Genomic DNA, 13,142 nt, shown 5'->3' on the forward strand with positions numbered 1-13,142 from the left:
CGGATGTCGTCGAGAACTGCGTATGCCTCTCGGGACGAACGGCTGCTTGTTCCGCCTTGGTATCGCGTTGCTGCAGCAGCTACGCGGACCGGAAGCTCGTATGCAAGGACCGCACCTGTACTTTACAAACCTTCCACAGTCACTTTTTGATCACATGTTAGTCTCCTCTCAAAAAGCTCCGATGTGGCTGCCTTTGAGAGGTACGGGCTGCAGCCGGTTCAGGTAGCACCAAACCGTTCCTCTTCAGCCGCTTCCTCCTTTTTCTCCTTCCACGTGGTGGCGTAACTAGGTGGGTAGCCTCGTCTGTTCCATTGTTACAAGGCGCTTGAAGGAACCTCGATCTTCAATGAGACATCAAACCGGAGCTAGTCCAAATAATACTAGATAAGACACGCCCCGCCACTCGGCGCGTCCACGCGTACATCGAGAAAGCAACTCAGAAAAAGATGTGTCCACGATCAATCAACTCCGACACTGTTCACCAGAAGCGTTACAGTCAACCCAGACTCCGGAACACGGGCGTCGTTGGCTTGAATCACTCCCCCATCAGAGCCGCTAGTAACAACGCCACGTGCCAATATCCGGGGAAACCGGGGTCCGCGGCCACACATGATTGTGGCTTCGAATCAGTGGCACTCCGGCCGCAGGCTGCCAGTCGCTCCGGCACCGCCATCATCGCTGGTTCGACGGGCGTTTGAAGGCCCTTCGCACGCCAATTGCTTCCAGCACCTCTACTTGCCACGTGCGGGTCAATGTGTTATTTGATCTAGTGTAGCGCGGTCCCCTCAGTTTTTACTTTGCAGTTGCACCCGAGCCGCCGTCGGATGCTGACTCAGTCGCCCTCTGCTAGTCAGGAACGCCGCTATGTGGTTAAGCACAGATAATTGAGGCACCATTCGGGAGCGTGATCCTCGGTAAACACATTATCCGTTATTCCGGAGACTAGGCCCCTAACGACAGTTCTTGGTCTCATGATGTGAGCCATGTGCTCACTGTAAGGGGAAATCGTGGTAGCGTCGTGTCCAGGAGTCTAGATGTTAAAGAATGAGGCTTTCCAGAGGTCCAGACGGTCGGCAGTCAATTGTCTTCTCTGCCGTCTACTGGGTGACTCACGGCCTCAATTGAACCGGTCAGCTCTTGCTGACGTGGATCAAAAGTATGATGTGCAGCTTTGTTCGAGGTCGCGCCGCTCTGCAATGCAGCTTGTCGACTTGCGAGCGAGAACGCTAAAGCTCCGGATCTTAGACGCAACTCCCTCCTCGCCATTGGTCTAAACTCGTTCGCCGAGGTGATCGGAGCATGACAATGCATCAGACGCGTTCTCCTTTCACCCGTCTGTGGACAACATGCAACGACACCCCGGAGTCACTTCTCACCACCTGCGAGCTTCTCTACATGTACGCTTCCAGGCCGGCTGCTCCAGAAAAGTATCAAACCACACTCCGTGAGATGATAGTCGGAAGCCGATTAGAGCTGTAAAATAGCTACTCAAAGATCCTGACAAATTTCCTCTCAGGATATCCACGCACTGTTTCAACGGAAGCTGGAAGGCAATGGACCATCCAATCAAATTATAGTACTCCCCGTTATACCTGTATCAAATGTCATAGCGCCGCCAGGTATACCTAATACAGTCATGGTATGACGAACCGTCCGTCTTGTCTAGGCCCGAGAACGGAGTAGATTCAACTCAGCAAAATATACGTCGGTTCCCTTGCACCTACGATTACGAAGACGCATTAACAAGCTTCGATCCTCAGGGTCAACAGAAGAAAATATGCGGTGTGCTTTAGAACAGCGTTATCTTTGCAGAGATGGTTTATGCCGTTTTTTTTTAAAAAAAAAAAAACTTCATAAAGAGTTGTGATAGAGTATAATTCAAAGTAGCGGACATCTCCGGAGGCCAAAAAATAAATTCAAGTGGAAGCAAAGGAGAGGGGATGCGTAAATGCGGCTGTATATGAAATATCTTGGGATGGCTGCAATGTTCGCCTGTACGGATTTAAGCGCTGAAATGGAAGGATACAGCACTGGATTTGCTGTATAGAGACTGGAAAGGGCCAAATTGGAGGCTTTGGAATACGGAAAAATTTTGTATTTTGAACAGTTTTTTACTTTCTACAACCTCCTAGACGAGAAGGCTTTTTTCCAAGTTTATGCATGCTGACTTTTTTTTTTAAAAAAAAAAGAAAGGCGAAGAAGTGATAGAGTTAGCAAGGATATGAGATACATTAGAGAGATACCGTAATCTCATCTGATCTTGTGAAAACTGGGACTTTAGCTACCATAGTTGGCTAGATATAATGACTGCGCACGATGTATAGTAGTTCAACATCGACCACGTGCGGTGGTAGCATCGTCTGATGTTTGTGTCATCAAATGACCGATTGGATACCGGCTACCGGTATCTGACTAACGACACCGTAGGTACCGGAAGCAACGCACGGACGGAGCACCGAATTTCTGCTCGAGATTTGCGATTGGCGAGGTCAAAAATATTCAAGGTGACGTGGTCTCTTGCTTGCATGCCTGCATTTTCCTCGCTCTTTCGCTCTTGCCATATAGGATGCTAAAGAAAGTTTTCACTGCTGTCCATGCGTACTAGGTATGAGGGAGTGTTGGCGAGTTTGCGGAAGTCGAGAAGCGGAAGTGGTGACAGCATCATGAGTCCGTCGTCTGGTAAGCATGAGATATTTCTGCATCAGCCGCAGAACGACAATGTCCGCCAAGCGCAACCGAAGCGAGTAGTAGGCGATACATAGGCCGTCGAAGCATCCGTGCGGATGCATGTGCCCTTTTTTTTTTCTTCACATGCCCAAGCCCCAGACAATGCGTGCCGGGGATCTGTCCCATTGATCCGATTGTAGGTAGTGAAACTGGTTGTCACGGCACCGAACAGGAGAGCAACTGTCTTATACCTGAGCTGAAGGGATTGTGGGGCTCTGATGGAAGTTCTCCTGTAAATAGTGACACGTTGGAGGGTGAGGTGTATCTCGCCAAGCGCGAGTGAATTACCGAATGCGGTAAAGCCGGGGTTTCAGTGGGGAGACCGGAAGTTCCGCCTATTGGCCGCAGCGTGATGTGGCGACTTGAAGACGATGTGCTGGAGAAACTTCTTTGCTAATTCCTGGTTGCACTCCGCAACGCTGAAGAGCCGCCTGCCGCGGCAACCCCATGGCAACGAGGCTGCATTCCTCGGGAAGCTGAGACAGGGCATCCCTTCCGACAGCAACTCGATTGTTCTCGTACGCAATATGAAATTAATGAGGACGAGATGTCTCTGGACCCACAGTTGTTGTTCTTTTGGGCGACACGAGATGAAAATCTGGTGGCGGCGGATGTGACGCGGTGCAGGACGGCTGCAGGGTGCTGGCTGGGGGTGCACAGGCCGGCACGACAACGAAAACAGAGAGATGCCGGTCAAGGGGGGGGACCGGCGCAGGATCAGCAGGTGCTTCTGCCTAGGGGAGCTGCTCGGTTCGTCCTTATCATCGCTCTTTTGGCGCACGGTGGAGACGGTTGCGGCCCGTTCCCTACAGAGGCTCCCACTGTCAGTCGAACGTACCACCCGTTTCATAGGCGGTGGCACAGCCTCGCGTAGGTAGCACCGAATTCCACAGAGCTCCATGGCCCCTCCGCAGCCGCGCCTGCAGTCGAATTTAAAGCTTATCTGCCTTGCAAGCTATAAGTTCGGGGTAGCATCGCTGACAAGCCACTCCATCCTTCTGACGCGCTGCTGTCCACGTCGTTTAGCCGTGCTTCGTATATCTTTGCTCGCGTGCCCTCCTCCACCGCCCTATCGTCCCACCTCACACACACCACAACCATGAGTGCCAAACGCTGGTCGAGTTACGACACTGATGCCTACCGGCTGCCTTCTGGCATCACACGCATTGGCTACGACGCCGACTCGCAGAAGTATCTCTTCCGCGACAGCTCGGGCCAGGAATACACCAGTTCCAGCGGCTCTGCGTACGGCAAGCTGGAGAAAGGTACGTGACCTCGGCTGCGGCAATCTTTGTCTCACTTGATCTTGATAACTGACGCTTGCTATTGCAAGTACCAGCCGGCTGGGACGGCGGCCCTCTTCTCCCGCGCACCACGCGCACCGGCAGTGAATCGTCAGCGTCGACGGGCCTGAAGAGCCCGGCAACAGACTTCAGCGAAATCCTCAGCGAGCTCGAGGAGCAGCGACAAGGCGAGGATGATGATGAGGAGGCCAAGGAGAAAAGCAAGCCGCTTCCGTTCCTCGTCCTGGTAAGCTCCCGCGGGTCGATCCTGTTGCAAACGGAACTGATCATCATCACTGACACGACACAACCAGAGCTCCGTCATGTCCTTCAAGTCCAAGCTCCGGACGCGCCAGTCGCGCCGGGCGCGCAAGGACTCTGCGGTTTCCAGCGTGATTGCGAAGGAAAAGGACTACATGTGATGGTCCGCAAGTGCAGGCGTTGCGGGGGCGTTTCTTCACTTCTGCCGGAGGCTTACCCGGCGCTCGTTTGGGCAACAGAAATACTTTCACGATATCCTATTTAACGGCCTCGAGCAGGAGTCTTTGAGCTACGAGATCACGACTGTTAGTTTTAGTAATGAGCCACGCGTTCCACGCAATCCATCCTGTTGAGCGCGATGCTAAATAAGCGCTCCCGTAGCTTCCGTGAAGAAGGCGTTTTTGGCGCCCGAGACTGGACCGCCGGGCGTGGGGCGCGCGGAGAAGCTTGGGCAGGCCCAGGCCCCGGCGCACCCCACCATATCTAACGATGTCATCATCTTGATCAGCATCCTCGACCTTTCCGTCATCATGTACATCCCGGACGCACTCCTGGCCCCGGCTCGCCCATTGCTAGCCTAGACATCTTCAAATACTCCCCTTCGTCCAGCTCACCGCCAGTCGCTAGACTGCATCGGCCATTGCAACGCAATCATGACCTCAGCCTGCACGCCCCGCGTCTTCATCGTCCGTCACGGCGAGACCGAATGGTCCCTGAATGGACGACACACCGGTACCACCGAACTTCCTCTCACGGCCAACGGCGAGCGCAGGATAAAGGCCACCGGCAAGGCATTGGTCGGCGATGACCGCCTGATCGTTCCCAAGAACCTGGCTCATATGTGAGTTCTGCTCGTCGTCTTCCTGATATAGATCCCCCCCATGCATATCAGAATCCTCCCGAGTCTATTTTAATCCCCACCTCAAACCCCACACACCGCTTCCCACGATATCGATCCCTCAATTTCCCAATTGCCAACGGCTGCCTAAATCCCACCTCGCCGTACCACTTGCCCATACCGGCCTGAGCAGCAATCAAGAAAAAAAAAATTGAAAGTCACCCAACTCTATCTCTCTCCGTTCACGCCACTTTTCTCGTTTTTACCCGGAATGAAAACGCAGCCCTGTGACTCACGCTGCCCGCGTTTTTGCGCGTGCGCCGGGCCCCCAAAAATAACGGCGCGCGCGAAAAACCAAAAACGCCACGGCCTTTTTCTAGTTACGTCTCTCCCCGCAAGCGCGCCCAGCGCACCCTCGAGCTGCTGTCGCTCGGCTGCGCGGAGCGCATGCCGTGGCAGCAGGATGAACCTACGAAGGACTTCATCCGCACCCATGCCGGCATTCAGGTGACGGACGCCATCCGCGAGTGGGACTATGGCGACTACGAGGGCCTGACCAGCGCTCAGATCCGCGAGCAGCGTGCTGAACGCGGCCAGGAGCCTTGGGATATCTGGAAGGATGGGTGTCCAGGCGGAGAGTGAGTATTTACAGCCCTTTATTTTTTTTGCATCTTTCCAATCTTTCCAAGTCTGGCTTTTTCTTCCGGTGTGAGATTGAGGATTCGGGGGCTCTCTCCGACTTGGAGCTGTACAGGAGGATGGGAGGATGGAAGAGCGTGGGGGCCAGCCAATGGTTCTGGACCGCCGCAGCCACGGGCGAGAGAATGAAGAGGGAATGTTACTGATTCGGCGCCCTATTTCGCATCAGGTCGCCGGAGGATGTAAGCAAGAGGCTTGATGAGCTGATCAAGGACATCCGCGCGCGCTTCCACGGACCTGCGGTTGGCAAGCCGAAGAAGGACGTCGGTCCGCACGACGTACTGATCGTGGCTCACGGCCACATCCTGCGCGCCTTCGCCGCCCGGTGGATCGGACGGGACGTTTCGGACAACCCGGCGCTGATTCTTGAGGCTGGTGGTGTGGGAACGTTGAGGTAAGTCGAAGCGTGAAGGCTGCTTGCGCCTGCCCTTGTGCGCTTAGCTGACTGTCATGGGTTGGCAGTTACGAACATCACTCCATCGACGAGCCCGCTATCCTCCTTGGCGGTGCGTTCGTGGTGGACGTCGTTGAGAAAGAGCAAGAGTCGAAATAGAGATGAGACAAAGAACATGACAAGAGATTCATTATATTCCGCTGTTCGTAACTCACTCGGTGCCGTCACCGGCCTAGGATTCTAACGCCAGAGTTCACCACTAGCAAGCCCCAGGCTTGTCCAAACCATCAGTGGGTATTTCAGTCCTGCCCAGCCCAGCCGGGTTACCCGCAAATGTTGCTACACCTCCCCTGCTCTGAACCTTAAAAGGCTCCCTGTCTTGCACGACAAGAAAAGCTCATGGCCCTCGGCCGTTATATCATTATCCGCCGTCCGAGACCCTATGCACACACGTCATTAGCTCCACAATCATTCCTCCTCAAGGGGATCGTCAGCCGTCTACTCACCGTCATCATAACCAGCTTCCCGCTCCTCACGCTCCTCAAGCTGCTACTCCCCGTCGTAAAGCTATCCGCCAGACTAACATTGTCCGCATCATCGTCAACTCCCTCCCACCTGCCCCCCTTCTTCCTCGACCTCAACCGCAGACCCCTCGACTGCTTCTTCTCGTTACACTCGCCGCCGCCGCCGCCACAGAGCATCAAGCCCCGCAGCCTCGCCCGCAGCCGCAGCCCAGACAACGACCGACGGTGGCGCAGTTGCTCGTTGTGGCGGTGCTCGCAGCGCGAGCCAGGCAACGGCGTGGGCGGCGGCAGCGGCGCCGTGCAGCACGCGCAGAAGCCGAAGGGCGGCTCGTGATGGGGTGGCGGGTACGATGACAGCAAGCCGGCGGGCGAGCCGGTGGCGGGGCCGAGCGGGGCGGAAAGCATGCTCGGGGGCGGCATCATCATGGCGCTACTGTTAAAACAACTGTGCGCGTGCGTGTGATGCGTGTGCGTGTGCGTCGTAGTCGGTGAAGGCGGGGAATACGAGCAGGTGGTCGTGGTGCTCGGGATGGTCGGTGTGGGCGAAGGGCCGTACTTGCGGTCGATGTCCAGCGAGAGCTGTTGCATCTCGGTCAACAGCGGGACGCGGTGCTCGAGCTTGATGTGGTGGGAGGGTTGGGCGCCCATTTTGTGTATGTGCGTGTGTTTTTTTTTTTCTTTTATTGTTTTGTGGCGTGCTTGTGCTTGCTTGTGCTGGAGGTTTTTTTGGTGGGGTGGCTTGTAGTGGGGGATGAAATGAAAGAGGAAGCCTAACAAGATTGGGAAGAGAAGACTGTGCTGCGGCGAAAAAGCGTGGAAGAGAGGAGTCCTGCTGAAAGGCAAATGCTGAAAGGGAAGAAGGTAAGGTGTAAAAATAATTTCGACTCGAAAGTAAAGAAGAGCGTCCAGGCTCTGTTGCTTCAACTGACTTATCCCCCCGGTCGGCGAGTAGACAGCTAGTCAAGACAAGCTTCAATCTCATTCTACTCTCTTGCTTTTGAGTTGGGATCCCAGGGGTCAAGTGAGCGGTACAGCCACCGCGGACCACTTATCCGCAAGGAGGCGATAGCTAATGAAACTCAGCCTGTTACATGATCTGCGGGGGGAAGGGTTCACTTGGCACTGCGCCTGTAAGAGAACATTGCAAGATCTTCAATGCTCGCGTGAGCCTACAACACGGTTTCGCTAGACGCTCGCTCGTGTAGCTAATCGCGTGCCTTTGAGGAAGGGATATCTGGTCGGACCCACACCACATGCTCGCCATCCACACCCGCATTACCTCCTTCGGTAAGGAAGCCCACCCCACCACCGCAGATCTTGTTCGAGTTCCCGAACAAGATCCTCAGGAGCCTCGCACATGCATCCTAGCGAGCGCTTTTTGAAATAAAAGTAAGAACATAATTCCCATTCCAGACCCATGCCTCATCCCCATTTGAGTTACCCAAAAGCCAAAACCGGTCATAGCGAAGTATTATGCAATAGCTAGCCCCCGCGTATTTTCAAAACACCGTCATGTCTCATCCATCGGATACCTGGATGGACCCTATCCCGCAAAAAGAAAAAAAGAATTGATCCAAAGATTTCGAGCATAAGCCCTCCTGCCCGCCAGTAGCACTACTAGGGGAAAATATGTTTAGCGGAGCAAAGGCTGTAGGCCTGAAACCCCTTCAAAATGACAAAAACGCGAAAGAAAACGTCTCATGATGGCCCTCTTACACCACCATCCACCATGCGCCACCCAAAATGCCGATGAGAATTACAGCAGTAAGGAACCCAGCGCCAGCTTTGTCTCCCGTCGAAATAGGATCAGCCGATGTCGGTGTCGTTTGACTGTTCGAACCGGCAGAAGGATTTCCTTGGGAAGTTCCACCAGTCTTGTTGGTAAGAGGTCCAGCAACGTTGGCAATAAGAGCGGTGCCCATGACTTCGAGGGCAGCCATCTGCTCGCCGACACCAGTGCTACCATCGAACGAGCCGGTCGTCCATCTCAAGCCGCACTGGCTCCCGTCACTTCCGCCGGTACAGGTTTTGACGGCGGCCTCGCGCGAAGCTGCCAGGACAGGATCCAGTTGTGCCGTGGTCCAGGGGGCAACCTTGGTCGTAGCAGCCATCCAGCGAGAGATGTAGGCCTTGAAAGAGCGCTGATCGATGTTGCATTTGCCGTTGGCTTCGCAGGCAACTTCCTCTAAAACATTGCCATTCTTGGTGAAGACATCGAGTCCTGAGATGATTCCCTGCAGGCGGTCATGCCACTTTCCGCTTGTTTCGGTTTCCTTGCCAGCTTCGGCGCTCTGAAAACATGTTAGAGAGTCCCAATCACGATAAATAGCACTGTACTTACAATATTCCACATGGTCGCAGCGCCATAAAGGAAAACGCCAGCATTGTATGTCCACTGAATATGGTTGATCTGTGTACAGTTGATCCTGTCATCGGTACCGTCGTAGAAGTGGAAGTTGCTGTCCATCAGACCGATGGCGACGGTCCAGTCCCAGGCTATCTCAGCCCAGTCGGAGTACGTCTCGTTGTTGGTGTAGCGAGCAAGCCGCGCAGCAATGTTGAAGAAGCAACCTTGGGAAATGGTATTCTTATAGTTGTAGCCGTTGTTGAAAGTGAAAATCTGCCACTTGAGGCCACCACCGCATGTTTCGTTGTCCCAGCGCGGTGCCTGAGTGTTGAAGACAGCCTGCGCCAAGGCGAGCCAACCCGGTTGTCCGTCCGGCGGATCCGGGTACTTGTTCTCAGCAGCTGACATGGCGGACATTCCCCAGAAAGCCTGGTCATCATTTCCCAGAGTGCGTGATTGGTTGGGTGGCATGTAATCTTCCTGGGGGCCAATCTGGTGGAGCATGGCCTGGGTGGTGATGGCGTTGAACTGGTCGTCGCCGGTGTAGTACCAGTAGTCAATCAAGGCTCCGAACATCGCGCCGGCCTCCCACCAGTAGTACGGGTCGGGCAAGTTTCCGGGAACATCGCCCGGTCTGTTACCAGTATAGTACTGCGTCATGCCTTTGGCAACTGTCTGCATCGCTTGCTTGACGGAGTCTTGGGACAACGTTAGCTACCGCGGTGGCGTAGGATTGGGGATGACGTACTCTCATCGGTCCATGTAATCGAGAGGGCAGCCTCGACGCTCGTCGCGCCGATCAGCGCGGCGGTCGCGAATGTGGAGAGCTTCATGACTGCAACGACGGCGATGCTGCGAGGTCAATACAGAGAGATGCGCCTTGGTGGCGACTGCAGAGGCAGGTCGTACGCAAGGCGAGGTAGACCGGATGGCCGTGGAAAGGCTCCGAAGCGTGGGAAACGCGCAGTCGGAGCTGGGCGCGGGCTGGTGGTAGGAGCGCGGGCGAGCGAGTGAATGACGCCCGTAGGAGCGACGGGTGGAGATGGAGCTGGCGGGTGCGCAGCGGAAATCCGGGGTAGACTGACGATCGGGCGGAGGCTGGCAGGCGCCGGTGCGAACAGATTCTTGGCCGCGATATTCGAGCGCAAGAGGTGCTAGAGAAACGAGCGTGTGCTGCCAGAGGAGTTCAGGTCGTGAGGTAGCAAGGTCGCCCGGCAGGCTAGGGGGACGGGCTGTAGGAAAGGCTGGCGGCCAAGACAAGGCAATCCTGCTGGCGTCGTATTGCCTTTGCCGGCTGAGCCACCATTCGCCGGGCACACAAGCATGCTGGGCAGGCTTGGGGCCTCCAGAGCGGCAGGCTCTAAACCCAGAGCGGCCGTTCCTTACACTATGCGCGGTTGCCCAAGCGGCGTAACAAACATGCGGCGCGCCCGGCGGGGCGGGGGGCAGCAGCTCCCAGGCTGGCCCTGTCTCGCATTGCTTCAGAGTGTCGCGCGCGAGCAGTAGCCGCCGAGCAGCCGCGGCTGCTTATGTAGCAGGCTGCAGACGCGCGAGAATAGCATCAGCCCCAATGTCTACGTAGTCCCGTCGCCGCATGCTCGATTCGCAGGAGCCGCCGCCTGCCCAACCGTGAGGCTTAGCCGCTCGTTGCCACGGCTTCCGGCGCCCACGTGATTGCCAACGCGCCGTGGTCCGCTGTTGCGCGCATCATCAGAGCAGTGTATTTTTGTTGCTCAATCCCATACTTCTTCCTCGTCCTCCAATCTCTTCCTGTGCATCACCCGCGATTTTCTGCAGCCCCCGCAGCGTGCAGTGCCCACAGCGTTGCAGCCCGCGCCCCGCGCACGCCTCGAGAACGAGACTCTTAACGACCTGCTCTCGGCGCTCCCAGCTCAGCCTCCCTTCCAAGTCAAAGCCATCCTCGCCAACGCCCGCGCCCGACCACCTGGCTTCCCAACCGACACCCACCCGTCGCTCGACCGACCACACCTTTTCCACCACCTTCCATCACCACAACAGCTGATCCGCTCACCACACTTCTTATCCTCACCTCCGCCTCCCTCCCACCGCACAAATGGCCGACCGCGAGCAACCCTACGACCCCTACATTCCCTCGGGCGGCAACGCCAGCCAGAACAATGGCAACCAACGCACCGCCGCGCTCCAGGCTGTAGGTTCCCCGACTCCCCCAGCCGGCACTTTGCATCGCACCGGCGCCGGCTTTCGGAACGACGCGGCAGCGAGCAGCGTGGGACACCGCGATAGAGCTCTGGCACGGCAGCAGTCGCAGCAGCTACGCGGAGGCACAAAGACCGCCCTTTGATTGCGAGGGACCAGGCCTCCCACGCTGCGTCCGGCATCGCTGCGGCAGCGACGGATCTGCTGCCTGCCGACCCTCGCGGTTGAGCTGCTACACCTCCTGATTTGTCGCACGGTCGTGCTAAAAACAACAAAGTGTCTCAGCTGTCCGCTGTCGCGGCTCCGAGAGCCCTGCGACCGTCGCATCGCCGCCGTAAGGTTTACCGTGTAGCTTGCTGACAGATGGCCTGCAGGAAATCGACAGCACTGTCGGCATTATGCGCGATAACATCAACAAGGTGTCGGAACGTGGTGCCAGGCTAGACTCGCTCCAGGACAAGACCGACAACCTTGCTGTCTCCGCACAGGGCTTCCGCCGCGGCGCCAACCGCGTGCGCAAGCAGATGTGGTGGAAGGACATGAAGATGCGCATGTGCCTGATCGTCGGAATTATCATCCTGCTTGTTATCATCATTGTGCCTTCTGGTGAGTGCTGGAGCGCTGCTTCGTTTGGGGGCCGTTTTGCTAACAGGCACCGCAGTCGTCGCCACTCAGAAGAAATAAACGAATGCTATGCGTATGCGAAGACGCGACTATCCTCGATGGCATGTGTTCACGACCGACGGACCTCCGGGGAAATACCCCTCTCTCCGGAGTGTAACTCTTACGTATCTGGCGAATATGGAGCGACGGGGTTCTTTTGATGCTGCATGCAGTTCCGGCTTGTAATAATTGATGGCTTCTCTACGATACACCTCTGCTAGGAAACTACCTGTTCATGTTTACCAAACGAATCGAGCTGGCTGGGCCCCGTGGATAGTGCATGTCTAGTTGTGTTTACGTCGACAGGAAAAAAGATGATGCCATGTGAGAAAGTAGACGGGCACGCCATCGTCTAATTACTAAACTTCGGCATTTGGGTGCTTGTGACCCTTCACAAATTTACGTCATGCTACGAGTTTGTTTTACAGAATTGCAAAGCCCGGGATTAAGATACTCAGAGCTCCGGTCTGGGCGTGAGGACGGAACAGACGGGCAGGCGGCACGCGAAACGGTAGTTCGGCTTGGTCGAGTCAATTGCACAGCTGTGCGTGACTATCGTGACTTGCTGCGCCTACGGCATTGATGTCATCGTGCGGGCGCGATTTGTCGGTGCGGCGCGAGTGATTTTCACAGGGTGGCGTGCTGGCAGCGGACGACGGCCAAGTGAGTGGTTTGTCTGAGCACAGTCGACGAGAAGGCTTCTGGCTTCACCGGTGGCCAACGATGCGCGATATTGATCGGCCTATATCGGAGAATGGGCCCGCACGCGCTGGCGGCCGGAGGCGTGAGACCGCGCAAATGGGCGCAAAAGGCGGAGTGCCACCAAAAAATTAGCGACCAAGGGGCTCGAGCATGGCATGCAGGTCTCGACGCGCTGAGGCAGGGTCAACAAGGCCGAATGGGCTGAGCGGCGTCTAGGGCTTGGGCGGCGGCCGGCAAGTGTGGGGATGGGAGCTTGCGCGCGATCTCGGCGGATGCAGCCCAGGTTCAGAAAATTCGGCGGCCACTATCGCTACAAAACATAGTGACGCCGTGCCCTACTGTCCGCATCCCCGGCCACGCATTCCCACTCGCCCTCCGCCCTCTGTCAATTTCCCCCTCTCGCTGCTGTCCATGCCAGTGCAGCGCGGCTAGTCGGCGTTGACTATCTGCTCCAGAGAGGTGAGAGCTCCCCGCTTCGGCCTGCATTGTGCTCCAGTTGAGCCTGGCGCTGATAAAAGCTGCGCCC

General features: G+C 56.2%; 5 protein-coding genes across 5 annotated transcripts; 3 read left to right on the top strand and 2 right to left on the bottom strand.

The window, feature by feature from the left end:
* Window positions 1–3,826: 3,826 nt before the first annotated feature.
* On the top strand, window positions 3,827–4,432 carry LTHEOB_1569 (Carbohydrate-binding module family 50 protein; the record flags this gene model as incomplete). The annotated part of the gene is made up of 3 exons (XM_035510284.1): window positions 3,827–3,992; window positions 4,067–4,257; window positions 4,325–4,432. The coding sequence occupies 3 exons, from the start codon at window positions 3,827–3,829 to the stop codon at window positions 4,430–4,432; spliced, it is 465 nt and encodes a 154-aa protein (XP_035366079.1).
* Window positions 4,433–4,924: 492 nt separating this feature from the next.
* On the top strand, window positions 4,925–6,361 carry LTHEOB_1570 (Histidine phosphatase superfamily clade-1; the record flags this gene model as incomplete). The annotated part of the gene is made up of 4 exons (XM_035510286.1): window positions 4,925–5,112; window positions 5,490–5,747; window positions 5,978–6,202; window positions 6,271–6,361. 4 exons carry the CDS (start codon window positions 4,925–4,927, stop codon window positions 6,359–6,361), a joined length of 762 nt encoding a protein of 253 aa, XP_035366080.1.
* A 254-nt stretch (window positions 6,362–6,615) lies between these two features.
* Window positions 6,616–7,374, bottom strand: LTHEOB_1571 (uncharacterized protein; the record flags this gene model as incomplete). The annotated part of the gene is made up of 2 exons (XM_035510287.1): window positions 6,616–6,642; window positions 6,709–7,374. 2 exons carry the CDS (start codon window positions 7,372–7,374, stop codon window positions 6,616–6,618), a joined length of 693 nt encoding a protein of 230 aa, XP_035366081.1.
* Window positions 7,375–8,438: 1,064 nt separating this feature from the next.
* On the bottom strand, window positions 8,439–9,906 carry LTHEOB_1572 (Mannan endo-alpha-mannosidase dcw1; the record flags this gene model as incomplete). The annotated part of the gene is made up of 3 exons (XM_035510288.1): window positions 8,439–9,017; window positions 9,068–9,771; window positions 9,822–9,906. 3 exons carry the CDS (start codon window positions 9,904–9,906, stop codon window positions 8,439–8,441), a joined length of 1,368 nt encoding a protein of 455 aa, XP_035366082.1.
* A 1,241-nt stretch (window positions 9,907–11,147) lies between these two features.
* On the top strand, window positions 11,148–11,935 carry LTHEOB_1573 (Synaptobrevin protein; the record flags this gene model as incomplete). The annotated part of the gene is made up of 3 exons (XM_035510289.1): window positions 11,148–11,243; window positions 11,626–11,857; window positions 11,913–11,935. 3 exons carry the CDS (start codon window positions 11,148–11,150, stop codon window positions 11,933–11,935), a joined length of 351 nt encoding a protein of 116 aa, XP_035366083.1.
* Between the last annotated feature and the right edge of the window lie 1,207 nt (window positions 11,936–13,142).

The sequence above is a fragment of the Lasiodiplodia theobromae genome (assembly GCF_012971845.1).
Source record: "Lasiodiplodia theobromae strain AM2As chromosome Unknown scaffold_4, whole genome shotgun sequence".
Lineage (NCBI taxonomy): Eukaryota > Fungi > Ascomycota > Dothideomycetes > Botryosphaeriales > Botryosphaeriaceae > Lasiodiplodia > Lasiodiplodia theobromae.